The 17,559-nt window shown below is 47.5% G+C and overlaps 1 protein-coding gene across 4 annotated transcripts in view; it reads left to right on the top strand.

The window, feature by feature from the left end:
* Positions 1-17,559, top strand: part of LOC148316449 (pleckstrin homology domain-containing family G member 1) — a 44,232-nt gene that overhangs the window by 16,340 nt on the left and 10,333 nt on the right. The window contains exons 1-5 of one of the 4 annotated variants that reach the window (XM_088286635.1): positions 2,267-2,404; positions 5,365-5,630; positions 11,817-12,391; positions 15,772-15,872; positions 16,345-16,414. In XM_088286635.1, coding sequence (XP_088142761.1) covers positions 5,621-5,630; positions 11,817-12,391; positions 15,772-15,872; positions 16,345-16,414 — 756 coding nt within the window. In that variant the 5' untranslated portion in view covers positions 2,267-2,404; positions 5,365-5,620. Of the gene's footprint in view, positions 1-2,256; positions 2,405-5,320; positions 5,631-11,816; positions 12,392-15,771; positions 15,873-16,344; positions 16,415-17,559 lie in introns of those variants that run through there. The other 3 variants (XM_088286637.1, XM_088286634.1, XM_088286636.1) reach the window with 3 other exon arrangements.

Below are 17,559 nucleotides of genomic sequence, written 5' to 3'. Positions count from 1 at the left end.
GGGCGGGGCGGGGGGGGGGGGGGGGGGTTTGTCGGGTTTTAAAGGGCTCAATGAACATTTGCAAAGCCTTAGTTGAGGGCTCACCTCTAATTTTGGGCTCACTGGCAACAAAACCCGCCACTTAGCTTATTATGTCGGGGGGAGACGAATCTCGGCGGTAAGTGAGGACTGATTGGCGGAAAGCACGAAGGCTGAGAAAAGAGGACGGCGAATGAAAGAAAGGGATTGGAAAAGGGCAAAATGGGGGGAGTATTACGAGGAGACACAAGTCTGATGGGGGAGATGGTGTTCCAGGGAGCGGCCATTTTCCTTTGCTACTGTAAATAATAGCCCCCGCTTGAGTTGGGCGGCCTTCACGGCGCCTTTTGTGCGCCGTGACATCTTAGGTTCCCTAAAGAGAGTGAGCTGGGCTCGAGCTTGGCATGGGAACCGAGGCGTATTAGCGCCGTATGAATATGAGGGAAAGTAAGCCTCCGCAACTGCCAACACACACTCCTGCCTCTTTATCCCGCTAAAACCCACACAGGCAGGAGAGCAATCCATAATCGCAAAGCTGTACTCACCCGTGGCTTGATTGAAGTCAACTTCCAACAGTTATTCCATCCTTCTCATGTACTCTTAACAACAAAATCAAGAAATCATGATCATATTCTTCACATTGATGTCATTTTATATCCTAGCGTTGAATTTTTTAGGTGAGATTTTTTATCCAATCAGAATTCAGCTATCTCGTGTTGCCGGGCAGATTTCGCATTATCGTGCGGTCTCTTCTGTGTGAGTTTTGGGGTTCATGCAGTTGATAGGCAGTCGCGGTAGCCAATCAGATCGCGAGTTGCTTATCGTGAAGCTGGTCTTACGCTGAAAGTGATAAACGCGTTTTGTGATTGGATACTCTCTCGTGAGGGGGCAGGGCTATGCGGAATCAACGCACCCGGAAGTCGTAACTGGCGGCCGTTTGAAAATGTTAAAGGTTGCTTTGAGGTTTATTACTTTAGTGTGAAGAACTCCTGAAAGGTGGCCACAGGACAAGCGACAAGGATCACACCAAACCAGTAAAACAACAAAGCCATCATCATTTCCTGTACCGGCCGTCATATGTCCGCAGGAAGTCGGAGAAAACTAGAAATACCATCGCTGAAATCGAGTGTCAGTGACGAAGCTGTCACAGGAGCATGATTCACCTGCCTAATGATCTCGCATCCTGTTTGATGGCGTCATCTGTAAACAACTAAATGAGACGTGCAGGAAATAGGGTGGAGCGGGGTGATTGTTCTTCCTGTTGTTTGCAAAAAAAGTTGGTCATTTGCATCGCTCAATGCTTGAAGGATTCGTTGGTTGAAAGCAGATTCCAAATCAGGATTAGGGGACCACTTTGCGTTTGAATTTTAAGAACCTTGATTTGGGAGTAAGGGAAGAAGTAGGTGAGATTCAAAACTGAACCTGAAGAGTCAATTGACTTGAAGCTTTACGAGTTTTCAGCGGCGCCTTGACGAGGTCTTCCAGTGGTGAGGTTTCAAAGGTCAAAGTGCGACACCGTCTGTCGTTGGCGGAGTGAACACGCACGTGCTCGAGTTTTTACTGGAAGTAATTGGAAGGAGATGCTTTATCTGTGTCAGGAAGCTTTGCGTTGGGCGGGAAGGAAAAGTGGCCACCGCCTCCCACTGAGGGGACTTTCCTCTATCCCAGCCGGATCAGTTGGCAACGCAGAACAATGACCAGATGACTACCCCTCGATCACGAGCTTGCAAACGCTTGATCACAGCAGGTTGCATGTGCACCTTTGAGATTCCTGGTAGTTTTTGACATCCAAGTATGTCTTTGGGAGAAAATACCGTACCCCGACATAGTCGATAAGAGCGGATCTCGGCGCTCAAGTCAGAAATCACTTTGGCAGCATGCCCTCCTTTCGTCTCCTCTTCCACATGAATCTAGATCACCCCCCCTCGCCATCACATTTTGGGTCAGCTGCCCATCGCCGTCCTGGCTGCTCCCCGCTTCTTGGCGGCCATCCCCCAACGGCACAAGTGCAAGGAGGGAGAGTGCGAAGGTCGGTTGGTGAGACCAAATGAGAGGAGCCAGTCTCGCGGCAATAATTGGTCAGGAAGTGTGCTGCTCAGATACGGGAGCTCCTCTCGCCGGTCTCCCCCCCGCCAACCCCCCTCCTCCCCGTCAGTGGGCAGTCAGTTTGGTTCTTTCCATCTGAGCCTTCCCGACGAAACCATCTCCGTGGCTCTCTCACTTTCGCCCAGTGTCTCTCACGATCGAAGCTGGCCTCATCCTGGATCGCTTTGACCAAAACCCGGTTTCTGTTTTTCCGAATGTTACTGATTGGGATTAACGTGTGATGGGGTACTGGGATACCGGCGTCAGAGGCAAGGCGAGTCCTGGGAATGTTCGCCCGGAGGTGAGTGACAACTCGTCATTATCTTTACGTGTCATTGCGGGTTAACAGTCGTTTAGTCAACTCAAAATGTCTTTTTTTTTTTTTTTAAACTTTTGGATTCTAAATGGCCAACGAGGTCGTGATACTTTCATTTTTTTGTGTCTTTGAGACGCTCACTGAATCTCCCAAAGACTTGTCTGTGTTCAAAACTCAGTTACTGTGCTTTATTTATTTTTTTTTTTTAAATCCTTACCTGACGTAAATGCGCAATCGTGGTACCCATTTGAGTGCACACACGTCCAAATTTAGGTGAACTGGGGCGGCAGCGAGCAAATGGGACGCACACCAAGGGGACGGATTTATTGTAGCTAATTAGAACATCGCATTCAGCCGCTTGGATATTATTTTCATGACATTCCAAAAATGTGCAACAAATCTGTTTTCAGTATTCGTGTGTACACTTGATTAACTTTTTACTTAGTCGTGGGTTTTTGCACGAATGCGTATTTTAGTTCATATCACACGTTTCCCTTTGATGGCAAAAAGTTCCTCGCTGCCTGCTGAACTGGACTCCTTTTCCTGGAGCGGGACCCCCCCCCCCCGTCCTGCATTTTTTAATCTCGGGCCAAACACAGCTTCCTCTACATATCCGCCGCTGTATCGCCTCAATAACGGTGAATTCTTTATATAAAAAAAAAATTTAAAAATGGCTCTTTGACGTCTTTACCCGTCAATGGCAGTCAATGAATTAATTGTTTCCGACAGAGGGCCGGTCGAATTGAGCTCGTATGGTAATGGTTGTCTCGTGTTGAAGTTTTAAGCGAGTCGAGTGGGCGAAGACGGACGCGATTTCATTCAAGTTGGCGACAACAAAGATCCCTGTGAGTTCTGCGCGTATGTGCGACTCGGGAATGAAAACGATGCGACTGCAGATGATCCATCTGGCTTGTGACAAGCACAGCGAGGGTCTCCGAGGGGGGGGGGACTGTATATCAATGACCTCCCCAACCTCCGCCACCCGCAAGCTCGTGTCATTAGTCACAGCCTTGCTCATTCTTTGCATCCGATCTCCTCCCACTTTCTTCAGGCCGATTTTGACTCGTACACGTCGTATGGTTGTGTGCGTTCCTTTTTACGTCTCGTCACACACTCTTTAAGCATTTGCAAGAGGTTGTTCCTCTTCAAGGGTTGAGTTTACGACGCTGTCCAAAAGCAAATACTGCATGTGTGTGTGTGCATGCCAGTAAATCTTGAATGGGCCGTGTGTGTGTGTGTGTGTGTGGGTGTGTTTGTCTTTTTATACTTGTGTGGACCAACCCCCTGACAAAACACCTTTGCTGTGTGTGTGGGGGTGTGCGTGTGTGTGTGAACCCTGCGCAACGCTTTAGTGTTAACACCAAGCCAGCGCGATGAAGAATGAAGTAGCTTATTGGCATTTGGCAACGAGCGTTTGCTCGCTGTATCCTCCCGCCATGACACTTTGCATTGGGGATGAAAAGTTTGCCATCACCATAGCAACCCGGCTAGAACACCAGAGCCTGAGACTCAGTTCAGTTCTCGATTTGTCGTGAAGCTGTGAACCCAAAGTGCCACTTGGGTCGACATCCTCTCAGAGAGCACATGCGGGCCATCAGATAAGGGAGGCCGCCGCTGCAATTGTCTGTCATCAGCTGGTCGCGCTTGACTGAAGCCAAGCGTTGGGACTGTCGCCGCCGTGTGTGTTGACCAAAGTTAGAGGTGCTCATTACGCTCGAGGGGAGGGGGGGGGCGTTTAGGATTTGGAGTGAAGCTTTCAGGTCTTCGTGGGTCAGCGGACCCTCACGCCATTAAACAGGGGTCGCGCTTCTTGGGGTCCCGAAAGTGGTCGAGGGGGGCGGGATTATTGTATTGCTAGGGAGCTGGGGGGTGCCCCCATGCTGCTGGGACTCTCATTCTTACCGTCCGGCCTCGTCAACGCTTTAGCCTGAGACTCTTCTTCCCCTTAAAGGGACATTTAAGCTTCTTTTCCACAGATTGTGCTGCTGTTGTCCAGCTTTTGCCACCCTAGTTAGCTTGCTAGCTAAGCTTCTAGCATAGTGGAAAGAATTCTCCTCTCAACAGGCCCCGCCTCCTTTCAAGGCACCTAACTAACATACAGACGCTACTTTTATCCGTTTTTATCAGGTGTGGGCAAACTGCAACCCGGGGGCAACATGTGGCCCATTAAATGTTTTAATCCGGCCCGCCCAATTTGAAAAAAATTAAATGAATAAACCTGGTTAATGTTTTATTTTCCAAATGCTGTGGTTTTCAAAGACAAATATATTGTTGGAATGCTTTTGTTCCCTTTCATTTAAAATTAAATGTTTTTATTTTTTCTCCAATGAGGTGAGGTTACCAAAACACTCCACCTGCTCCTCTCTAGGTGGTCTGGCTTCCTACCACATTAAAAAATATTTTATTCACGTGTTATCCTCGTGAGGTTAAAGGTAATTGTACAAAAAGTTTGAGAAAGATTTGAGACTGTTGTTGATGCGTGAGGTTTTTTTTCACGCACATGATGCATCAGGGCTTCCCGCGTCTTTTCTTACACTTCATTGTGCTGGTTGAGTTTTCTCTGATCTTGCACACAATGCTTCCCCCTGGCCTTGGAACGAGGCGGTTTTTTTTTTTGTTTGTTTGAGCTGGACTATTGATCAAGCGCTCCCACACACAGACACACCATATTTAAAGTTCGCAATCTCTCCCAAGCGTTCCGGTCTGATTGTACATGAAGCCTTGGACGTTGAGGGAAAAAGATGAAGAGACCGGAGAGAACTTAATGGAGAACTCCTTGTCATTTGCGGCTTGGGAGTGCTGGGTGGGGAGGAGTCACGGGGTGGGGGGGCGGGGAATGAGCCAGCAGGGAAGGAGCAGAGGCCAGTCACACACACACTCGCACGGAAAGCCACTCGGGAATACTTTTAGACACACTCATGCGTACGGTGGATGTGTTGCCACAGGAGGGAAGGATGAAGAGCGGCGCGAGGCGGAGATCCCCCCTCGGAACGGCGTTGAACTAAAAAGAACACAGTAGCAAGTCGCCGAGTATGTATGAGCGCAAGTGAGCCGAGCACATTTCCAGGAGCGGACTGCACACTTTTGCTCCCGGGGAGAAAAGATTCACCATGAGAGGAAGCTTACAAGTCCGATGAGGGAATCTGCTTCTTGGACTACTTGGACTATGTGAAATCTTTTAAAACATTTTGATTTGTCAACATGCCGACTGGTAAGCACAAAAATAATCCGTGTTTGTGGGAGGATTTCAAAGAAAATGTTTTTTTCATTCACTACCATTGACGGTTAAATACGTCAAAGATCCATTTTTTTTTTTTTTTAATCGGCTGGTAGTGAATGAGTTAATGTTGGTGGCAAAAAAAAAACGACTTTGCGGTGTCCTCACATGGCACACAAATATGATTAGCGTGTGTGTGATGGTGCTGCGTTGCTCGTTGGTGGCGTGTGCGTGTGATAGTCGGTCCTCAGTTGACAGCTGTGTGTGAAGTGGCTGCACAGCGTCCGGCCTCTCGTATGAACTACGTCCCCCCCTTTTTGCTTGTTTTCTTTCACAGGGCGCTGAAAGGAGCGCGTTTGCTTTCTCGTCGGTTCGTACCATTCCAGAATCTTGATTAGATTGTGACCGATGTCATTCGAAAGAGTTTCATTCGATTAATCGAGTCTGATTGTTTTTGCTGAGCCGCTTCATCAAAAGTTGGAAGACATTGTGGTCTTCTGAGTATATATATATATTTTTTTAAAATTTGTGCCGCTATAGCATTTTTAAGTCGATCGCGGGGTGCGCTCACAAATCATCTAAAATTTCATGCGATCCAATGAGTTTGTAAATGAAGGTTATATTTAAAAGAATGGCTGTAAATGTTAAATAAGGACATAAGTGGCACCTTGTTGAAGTGATTGTGGGAAAATGTTGGCTTGAGTGCAACATAGCATGCTCGCTAACCTATTTTTACACAGTATAGCGACAACAACCACAAACTGCTCTTATATGGGGGGGGGGGTTCCTTTTATGTGCATGGAAGCAAAGCTCACTGTCTCACGCTTTAAAACATCATAAATTTGACAGAGGGACTGCCGGACCAAAATCAATCCGTTATCCCGTGTAGTCATCAAAAGCATGACAACACTTTTTTTTTTTTTTGACTTGAACATCTTCCAGCTCCGAAAGCCAATCCACGCCAGCTTCCTCTCGCTGGGAGTGTTGGGATGCCATTCTGCAGCCTGTGACCCAAATTAGAGCCTTAAGCGAAGCCCCATTGGGGCCGGGAGAGCTCCGCGGGGGGGGGGGGTGTTACAAATGGCAAAGCAAGGAAGGAGGGGGGTATAATTACTGTTTCGGGCAAACTATTTGGTTCGGAGGTGATGGAGACAATGGCGAGCCCGCCATCCGTGCCTCTCTCCCACCCAGTCATCCTTTGCGGAGACATCTTGCACCCCCTTTTGCCCCCCCCCCCCCCTCCTCCCACATCACATCAGGCAAGCGACCGCATGAGTGGGTGAAGAAGAAGGGTCAAAAACGGAGGGCACGTCCCTTCTCGGAATCATTTGTTCAAATCAAAAAGCGTGTGGAAAACGACAGCGGCGAGGTATGGCTGAAATCCAATCATGTCACAGAATGAGACGGGGGGGGGTCGCACGGGTGTCCCGAAAGGGTGGCCATCCCTAAATATAGGAGGTGTAAGTTTGCGCTGGGACATTTTCCACCGGGGGCGAGATGCTGCAGATTTCCACCTGCATGACCCAAAAAAAGAAAAAAACTGAAGTGAAACTTGTTGGGTGCAAGCTGATTACTCGGGAATTTATGAGTCATTGCGCTTGTGCGTGTTGACCTTTAGCATTCACTGCCAGAAAATAAAAGTTAAAAAAATCTAATAAATAAATAAATAAAAAGTCTTGTAGCCAAATAGAAGTAGATGTTGTGTGAGTTTACTTTAAATTTGCTGAGGCTTTAAAAACCGCAGCAGTTTCTTGAGTCGCGCATTAGTTATGTTTTTTTCCTGCAACTTTTTATTATCGTGGAAGTTCGGGTTTTGTGATTAATCTCTTCCACAAAGTCAGGGCAGTGGTTTTTAAAATGGAAGGTCGGGACCCAAAAGTGGGTCGCAGGATCTGCTCGACAACACTCGGGCCAGCTGGGGCAAAAGTGAGACATTATTTAAGATCACAATTAAAACCAGATAAAAGCAAGAAATATATAATTTTTAAAAAATCATAGAATAAATTGTGTATTCAAAAAAATGAAAATTTCAAATGTACCGTTTTTTTGTTTGTTTTTTTTTTTTTTATATAAATGCAACGGATTGCCTCGTCAGCACAAGTCTTTGTTGGGACAGATGATACGTTGGGCCATGTGGCAAGCCCCGCCTCCTGACGACAATCCCACCCTTGGCCTCTCCCACCTCTGCCCTCTCTCCTCTGGAAGGCCTCGGCGCCTGTGCGCTGCTGTGAAATCCTGAGTGACACTTTAAGGTCCTTAGCGTCAGTTGCGATCAAGTCTGCGTCTCTATCACGGGGGCCGTCATGCTGCTGACATCAAATTTGCGCTTTGGAGAGCGGAAGAGCGATTAAAAAGGATGGATTCTAAATTGCTTGATTGTCACGAGTGGGAGAAAGAAAACATGGGAGGGGAAAAAAAAAAAGCAAAAGGAAGTGGGTGGCGTTTGACCTTTTGTCTTCCCTTCACGTCTTCTCTTCCTACTTTCATTCTTCGGGGCTTCTTCCTCTCCCTCTCGCACATATTCGGCATTTTTGCAATATTACGATCGCTGTTCTTGCGCGTGGTATTTACTCGGCGAGCTCGGTTGGCCTAGGAAAGAGAATCTAATGACCACCAAGGTTGAATTCAACATTTGTGGAATGCACACTGCATGAAATTAGAGCCACTGTTTATTAAAACAACACAAGTTTGTTGCTCTCCCCGTTCTCCTTTTGATGTGCGCACACTCGTGGCACACAATGAGGCTCTCTAAAGCGTCCACTCCAGCGCCATGCCCCTGTCCACCCCATCGCTGTTTACTTTCCCCACTTACTCTTCTGTCTTCTCCCCACGACGTGCATACACTAACAGTCTACAACGAGGCGCTCTAAATGGCCCCAAGCAAGCTGGCACTTACTAGCTAACAAGAATGCACGCTAGACCAGCGCCACGTCAAACTCTCTACACCCACCCCAACCCGCAAATTGATCTTAGGCCTTCTCTGCGTGCACTCATAGCTGACTACGAGGTACTCGAAAGTGCCTACAATCGCCTGGAGTCCCTCTCCGCAGTCACGTCGGACTTATTTTTCCCCGACTCGCCCGTCCGCTTTCTCTCCCATTATATGCCCGCGCTCATGGCGGACAATGAGGCACTCCCCGTGATGCACACACACACACTCATGGCTGACAACGTGGCGCTCTATCGAAGGCAATAGTGGCAACTCCAAGGTGTGTCACGTGGCGCCATTTTAGCCACGCCCCCATATCATCTGAACACATGTAGTATGTATTTCGAAACAAATGTGACAGCTTTCCATCATTTCCTCTGGAAATTTTGTGTAAAAAAAAAAAAAAAAAAAGTGGTTTACCAGCATCCTGGAACGGATTATTTTCATCCCTCGAGGGTTTTTGCTCGCTTTTGATCATTCCTCATATTCACCCTTTGTTTCATTTTGCTTTTTTTTTTTTGCGTGTTGTTTCATAGCATATAATATCATGCCGAGTGATGTCCTTGGACTGCGCGGCGCTGTACTTTCGCGGTCAGCTCGTGACAAATGACAATGTGTCACGTCCGGCGCTTGACCGTTTGCTCTGGAAGTGAGAAAAGTACGCTCACAAGATTGTCCGTCACTGCTCACCGTATGAACGCTCCTTGGTGGTCCGCAGGCAAATACGCGAAGCAGCGCGTGTGTATTTTTACACAGTAAAGTATATGCTTGGAAGCGGCACGGTCCGACCTCTTTTGGAATGCGTGCTGCAGTCTTTGAATGATGAGAACGGGGGGGGGCGGCCAAATGAATGACCGGGGGAGAAAAAAGCAGGAACCGTTTGCCACCGCTGCATTCTACAAAATCACACACGCACACTAAACGGCTAATATTTTCATCTCGCCGCTCGCAAAAACATCTTCAAGCGGTTGGCGGTAAAAAAAAGACAAAGGGTGCTCGCAGCTGTTTGCCGGCCACTCGGAGAATAACGAGCGCACTTGAACGACTATAAAGTGTGCAATTGAGCGGTGAAGTGTCAAAGCTGCGGAGGAGTCTTGACTGCCGTCTGAGTAGCGGAGTCGGCTGCTGAATTTATGACGCGTGGCGTGACCCGGGTTGAACTCTTGACGAAAGAAGACCGCGGTTAGCTTGTTTGTCTCAGGTTGAGGGTTCGAAGTTTCAAATTTGCATGTTCAGCGATGTTAATCTGTCTGATTATATAAATATTTTTTTTCTTTGTTTTTGTCTGCCACATCAACCAAAAATGCTGTCCGTCCTATTGAAATACTTTACGAGCTTGCATTTGTGTTGAAAGAATGACTTTTGTGAATTCAGTCCTCAGCCTGCTTTTATTTTGACCAAATAACAACCGCGAGAATGCATCAAAACAAAACAAAACTCCGCTTTTTATCCATGTTTGGCCCTGCCTAATCTTTGCTCTGATTTTTTTATTTTATTTTATTTTTTTTGCTGCTTTGGCTCCCGACAGGCCTGATGTTAAAGTTGTCCTCATGGCGTGACTCCAACAACCCCCCCCTTAACTTTTTCGACTAAATGAAAAGCAGAGATTGAAGCCTGGCTGTTGCGCTGGCGCATGATGATTCACTCGTTTTCTTTTTGTTTGTTTTTTTTCCTCTCTCTCTCTTTTGCTTTCTGGTGCGGTGGGGAACACACCCTGCACACCATCCGTCCACACGCACACCGAGGGGAAACAGTCCCAACCTGCATGCTTTGCAGCCTAATTAGAGATCATTTACATGGATCAGGTTGAACATAATGTGGAGCGAAGGTAACCTAAGCTGGCTTGTGTTAGCACTCTGTGTGTGTGTGCGTGGGGGTGGGGGTGTGTGTGCGTGCGTGTGCGTTTCTCTGCATGTGTACACGGGCCAATTCACCCGGGAAACGTGCAGGGTGGGTCCCAAACATGAAGCTGGAAGGTGGGAAGGAGGGCTTGGACAAACACAAGATGGAGCAATCTCCACTCATGTTTGGCTTTCAATGCAAAAGGAAACGCGTGCTTTAGCGTCGCTTACCTGACTTTGCTTCGTTTGTATGCGCGCATGCGCGTGTGTGCATGCACGGCCGTTACCCACCTGTATCTAAATAGAATGGCTAATGGAAAGGGTCATTATGCTTTTAACTCCATCTTATCTCCTTGGCGCTAAACTAGCCGTTTTGGTGATATATACACGCGCGCGCGCACACCCCCCCCCCCCACACACACACACACGCACACACGCGCTATAGTTTAAGTAAGTGTATTGCTTGCATTTGTTAAAGGGCAAAGGAAATCGCCAGTTAGCCATTAATATCCCGATTGGTGATAATGTAGGCCTTTGTGCTTTGTGGACTTGCGTTGCTTATCAGAACGCCCCCCCCCCACCACCCCCACCCTTACGTGTGTGCGTGTGTGTGTGCGTGTGTTTTCATCCGCTCAATTCACGATCATTGTCTGATGTCTAATTTTTCAAAAGTGGGTCAGGACCTGTGAGCGCAAACATTTTGGCCCGCCTCTCGCTTTGTTGCCGCTTTGTTGGCAAAATTGACTTTTTATGTTCTGCTCCAGTTCAATGTCGCTTTTCTTGGCGTGGCTGAAGAGGGTGAAAATGAGAAAAAGATGCACTCCAAGCATGTCGATATCCCGTTTTAAGTTCGGGCTGACGTCACCTTGAAGCCTTCTGGAAACACTAATGCCGTAATTTGCTGCATTTGAGGCTTGCCAATGTTCCATAAGAAGTTTTGTGGCAATTTGTGGCGGTTGCTCGCCAGCGACTGTCTGCAGGTCGTTTGAATCAGGTGTGTTGGAGGAGGGAAACATCTAAAAGATGCATGCTGCCAGAGGTGAGAGAGGGCGCGTGCACGCTCGCTTGATTTCTTTTGAGGCTGCGCACCCGTTTCATGTTTCGGTTCTTTTTTTTTTTTTTTTGGAAGGCGACTGTGTGATCTCGCTGGCTTTGATGTGAGAAGGCCTCAAACGCTTAGCAGGTAGAGGGCGGCGCTAAGGGCATCGCATGTCGTGTTACTGCAATATGGGTTGGGATGCGAGCGCTCAGCTTTCGACTGCATCGTCATACATTTCTATCGTTTAACTCGTTCGCTGCCATTGACGGATATAGACGTCAAAAAGCACGTTGATTTTTCCGAGTGCGTTCATGAGCCAGTTTTTGATCATCCAAATATGTCACATGAATGATTGTCATTTTTCTCCTCAGACGACTACAGCTACCTGGCTGATGCGTTGCCACCTGTCCCCGAAGTCCCGGACTCCGGCTCGGTGCTGAGCTCCAGTGACATCCCCGCCCGCTGCCTGCGCAACCCGGCCTTCCGTCACGCCTCCTTGCGTTATTGCTCGGCCCACAGCATGGACTCCTCTCCGGACAGCGCCGAAAGGCCCGTCAGCTACAGCTCCACCTCTTCCTCCGCTTCCTCCCGGGACAGTCACTGCTCGCTGGGCAGCCGCTCCACCCTCGTCCACACCCCCCACTGTAACCCCGTCAACTCGGACCAGGACTCCGGGGCGATCCGTTTGGAACTGGTTCCCGCCCGGCAGCTGGGATGCGGAGAGGACGACCCCGGAGATGATGGAGGGATGGAAACAGGAAGGCAGCCAGGCAGGAAGGGCACGCAACAGACGCCGACGGATCACTCAGAACCGGAGCCGGGTCTCGACAGGGGCATACAACAGATCGGTCAAGTGCAAGGACCCAGGACGTACGTGGACCGTGTGGTGCAGGAGATACTGGACACCGAGAGAACCTACGTCCAGGACCTGAGAAGCATTGTGGAAGTAAGAAACACAAACATGACGCATCACTTTTGGACTCTGCGGGTCGAGTTGAATCCAGAACTCATCCTTAGTGTCTATAAATAATATTCAAGAACCATCCCGTTCATTTTCTAGCGCTTATCCTGTTCCCATTCATCATGGGTGATCTGGAGCCCATCCCAGCTGACTTGGCAGCGGACCTCCTGGACTGCTTGCCAGTCAAGCGCACAAATCCAAACATTCACACTCACATTTATATGGCCGAGGTACAACCCGGAGAACTTCTCAACGACTTGTTTGAACCTAAGTGAGGTCAAAGTAGCTCGAGTTCAAAGTGACGCTTGTAAAATGTTTGAGTCGTGTAGGTGGTTGACTTTGCTCTGAAGTGGGGGGAGGAGGAGAGGAGGGGGGGGGGGCGATCAGCTGATAACACACGTGGGCACACATTGGGTTTTTGTGCGTCTCATGTACACACGTGACACACAAATACACACACACACACACACACACCGCCGCTTGTTGTCTGTCAGAAACTTGCAAGACAATCGGGTCACCTGTGCTCGCAGCCTTCGGCTTCGGTTGAGTTACACGACACCGCTGCCTTTGTATTGCAGGAACAGGCGCGCATTGAAAACGTGTGCACACATACACACACTGTACACACACATATTTAGACAAATGGGCTACTTTTTTTCCCTTCCAAGTCTCGCTTGGAGCTGAATGGATCTTGTTTGCCCCCCTTTTTGGCGACTTTGGTTTGGATAGTCTGTGATGGTTGGCTCACCTTTCTTGATCCCTCCTCGTTGTTGCTGTTCCCTTTCCTGCGCCCAAATGTGTCGAACAGATGTGGACGCGTGATTTTCACGTCTGGTTGAAGTGATGGAGGCGTTAAATGTTGCGGTTGAGCCTTTGCCCATGTCCGTTTTCCACGTGGATGACACAGGAACAGGAACAGGAACCGCCACGTCCCGGGAGACGTGATGAGTAAAAGGCATCGAAGTCTCGGCGTGACAGTTCTGATTCCCGTTCCTCCTCTCCGTCCTTTTCGGATGCGGAGGTGAGCAAAAGGGACAGCTCGGAAGAGGGGTTTAGCGCCGAGATAAGAGTGTCTACGGCAGGTTAAGAAAACAAAAAAGGGCTTAAGAGCTGCGGTTAATCACCCTTCTCCTGCCTGCAGACCACGTTCACGGACCACCCACCCTTGGACGAGCACGTCACATGGCAGCCGATTCTCCGGCGTGACACTGTCAGAATATAATCGCAACGGCCGTTCCAGCGAGAGCTGATTGTATCAACATTAACATCCCCCGATGGTCGCCAAAGCCTGCATTATTGCAAGCCACCCCCTCTTCAATAATCCCCGAGTCCGTGCTGCTTCCTGCGAGCGAAGAGGGTGTGACAGGCTTAAGACAAATATTTACCCAGACTCCCATGGGCTCAGCTCTCGCAGCAAGCGCTGAGGTGGTCAAAGCGAGCAAACTGTCATGGCTGCTCGGAGTTTTAAACTCCTATCGGACAGTTTCCAAAAATGTCATCCTTTTGATGCGTTTTTCAACCGTGCCCCGGTTTTGATCGTCCCTCCAAAGCCGGGAACTTGCGAGGTTGCCTCCCCCGCCACATATCAGACGGCTACAACTGCTTTCAACGCAACATGACAGGGGACGGCCGTCTCTGGTGTTAAATGTCACATCCCCCGTTTCGCTGGTTCGCCTTTTGTGCTTCTGAAACTACCTCTGACGGTATCCATGAGATCGATGGACATAATTGCGTAAACTCGAAAATTGCCCAGTCACCTTTATCACCCTTCTCATGATTTAAATGCAACATTAAAAAAAACAACTTTTTCTAGGAGTAGGGTGAAAGCATCTGAACTCTTTCAGTGCCATTGACGGATATAGAAGTCGTCAATTTATTTCAATTTCAATTCATTTTCCCCAGGCTGGCAGTGAATGAGTTGAAGCATTTTGATGAGTCAGCACTTCGGCAAAGCCAATCATTCATCCACGATCAACCTTTTTTTTTTTTTTTGCACTCTGACATCTAATAAACATTGTGAGTCCTTTTGAAGTTTTGGAAGCCACCTTTGACATTTTCAAAGTTTGAAAATGTGGATGTTTACACTGGGAATCGTCAAGAGTAATGACTTCCGACTACAGTGCCGAGTAAAGTGTTTGGATTGGAAGCGAGTGCGCGTTTGAGGCGGTTAATGGTTAACTCCGGCGAGAATCAAGTTAGTACATGTTGCGTCTGATGCTTAGCAGGGAGTGTCGCTTGAGAGCGGTGCGTGCGTTTCAGATGCCCGTTGTTGAGTTGAGTGAGGCTGGAGGTGCAAGAGTGAAGGGGGGGGGGGGGGGCCAGGGGGAGGTCAAGCCGGGTCACCTCCGCGACCCCGCGACTAATAGAGCATCACCTTACACGTAACCTCCGATAATGAACCCAAAATCTTGACATGTCCCTCCCCCACCCGCGTTCAAAAATTCCCGGCCTTGTGCAAACTTTAAGCACGCTCAAATGATCGCGGTTTATTTGAAGGCACGCCGTTACGATGGTTGTTGGCATCGTCATAAACAACACAACAGCTGCAGGACATTGTGCGCTTGCACGGGTCAGTTCGAACCAAACATTCTTTTTGCATTCTTAACTGTTTTATTTTCTTTTTTTAATAAAAAAATTGTTTTTTTAAATTGCCTGTCGCAACCGTTGCAATGCAGGAACCCATCTGTCGTTGGAGAGAGTGAGAGGCGCAAGAGAGGAATGGCCCAAAAGAAGCGGCGCCTGTCAGATGATGCAGAGTTTTTATGGACTTTATTTTTTTATTGACTTTAATTACAGGCTACGGAGAGGGGGGGACGGCAAATATAACGTAATGACGGGGACGGGGAATGAAATGCCACAAATAAATAAATAAATCACCGTCACGCTGGTCATCCTGAAATTTCACCCCAAAACAGAAATATCCCAAAATGTTCTGCTCTATGGATGCCCAAAAAAAATAAAATAAATAAATAAAGGTTTGCGTGAGGTTGAAGCGAATGCAAAAGCATGACTGAGTGTGAAACTGGGACAGGTGGATGATTAACACCGAAGGTGACAACTTTTATCGCGTGAATTTAGAGATGAGGAATCGGGTGACGTTGCATAATCGATGATTCTGTTTTCTGCGAGGAAGTCCGAATGTGTTTTTAAAAGACGTATTGTGTCAAAGTCACGGTTGGGAGACGTTTCGAAGAAAACTTAAGGCCATTCGGAATGTTGTCGTTTGGAAATTACACTCGACTGACAACTCATTCAGGCTCCTCCCACAACTCGAAAAGGAAAACACAAAATTGTTTTCAACTTTATCAAACACATAAAAAAAAAGAAAAAAGAAATCCCAAATCACGTTTTCCTTGTCTCTTTAGGACTACTTGGAGAGTATCAGCAACCAGGCTCGACTGGGTTTGAGCTCTGAGGATAAAGGCTCTCTGTTTGGCAACATCCAGGACATCTACCACTTCAACCGGTACGACTTTTATTTGATTTGATTCGCCTCCGACAGCGCCCGAAAACGTCCTTTTAATGCGCCAGTTGAGCATCATGGTGGTCTTTGGACATAAACATGCTTTTTTTTTTTTTTTTTCTTCTTCATGCCACCCTGTCATTTGTCAGCTGTCAGGCGGCAAAAAAAAAAAAAAACATAACAAAGAAAAGAAATGGTCCAGTTAAAGGAAGCGTAAAAAACTGTTTAAAGCGGTGACCTCACGCGTTAGTCATGAAACAATAACGGCACCACCAGGGGATGGTTTTGTGTGCTTTTTGAATTCAAGGAAGTTTCTCAAAGGCAGCTGCCCTTAGTCCTAATTTCGCTTCCCCGGTGTGACTTGTCAAGTCCAATACAATGGTCCGAAACAATAAACCAAAGCGTTTTGCGATTCAATGTGTGTGTTTGTGCCGTAAGAGAACAATTCCCAGACGTGTAAATCGATTGTTTTCAGGGATTTGCTTCACGACCTGGAAAAGTGCAACGCCGACCCCGTGGCCATCGCCGAATGCTTCGTATCGAAGGTAAACTTTTGATTTTGTTTGTCAGTGAGAGGGATGATCCAGGAAGTACACTCCAATCACAAAAAATGGGGTTGGGAAAACTTTTGTTGTTGTTGAGGTGGCACTTTGGAGAAACATTCAATTATGAAAAAAAAAATCAATCAATAAATACATGTCTTCTCATGTGCGCAAATTGGCCACTAGGTGGCAGTATAACCCAGTCATGCATTTGCAAATTAATTGTTTTTTGCAGAGGATCAAGAATATATGCGAGTGACTGATTATAGATAACTTTTCTGACCACGTCATTGCACCTTTTGTGTTCAAATCTTACATATCCTCCGCATAAATTGCTTTAAAAAAAAAAAAAAATCTTATTAGAAGTGAATTATTCGACGCATAATGTCTTGTGTGATGTCGACATTTTCCCTGTTTTCTCCTTACGGTTTAGTAAGTGTGTATCTAATAAGGCGTATAATTTGACACTAATCCAAATTTGGCTTGTGCAGCCTTGGCTGAAATCTGTTGAGTGCTTTTCAACACCTTCTCCACCCCCAGACAGTCTTTTTTTCTCCCTAACAGGCACGTTGTTAAAGTTGCTTGTTGTGGCCTGTTCCAGCGCCAGCGTTTGACACGCGTAAACTTTGGACGAATGCTCAGCAGACAATTTATGTTCGAGTTATTTCAGTGGCTGCGATTTTAATAGTACGGCATTGCGAGGAATTTGAAGCACTCGGCTGTTTTTGTTTACGTCTTCCAAACATTTCTCATAAAATCTGGCACGATTATGTCCCATCGTGCCGCATTCCGCCATTTCCCGTCGCACACGACCGCCGCCAAGCCACCAAGTCCGCCCGTGGCTGGAGAAACGAGCCTCTTCCCTTTTGCCTCAGCGACTCGGTCCGCAAACGTTTTGGGCTTTTGTTGTCACGGCCTGTTTTGACTGCAAGCTCGCAGCACCACTTGCATCAGAAGCGTCAACAAAAGCAAGCGCGCCCACATAAGCCCGGTTTGCATTCCACTTTTTTTTTTTTTTTTTTTGTCTAACGACTTTAGAAAAATAATTTCATCTCAGCACATTTATTTCTTTAGAAGTTGCTCACGCGTCATCGAATGAAGCCGATGGCCGTAAAGATAAATGACCTCTTCGTGACTAAGGCTTCAAA

This window comes from Idiotropiscis lumnitzeri, chromosome 21 (genome assembly GCF_059441095.1).
Source record: "Idiotropiscis lumnitzeri isolate Australia: NSW breed Sydney's pygmy pipehorse chromosome 21, RoL_Ilum_1.0, whole genome shotgun sequence".
In the NCBI taxonomy this organism is placed as follows: Eukaryota; Metazoa; Chordata; class Actinopteri; order Syngnathiformes; family Syngnathidae; genus Idiotropiscis; species Idiotropiscis lumnitzeri.
Note: the sequence above shows the minus strand (reverse complement) of the source record. Positions and strands in the feature narration are given on the sequence as shown.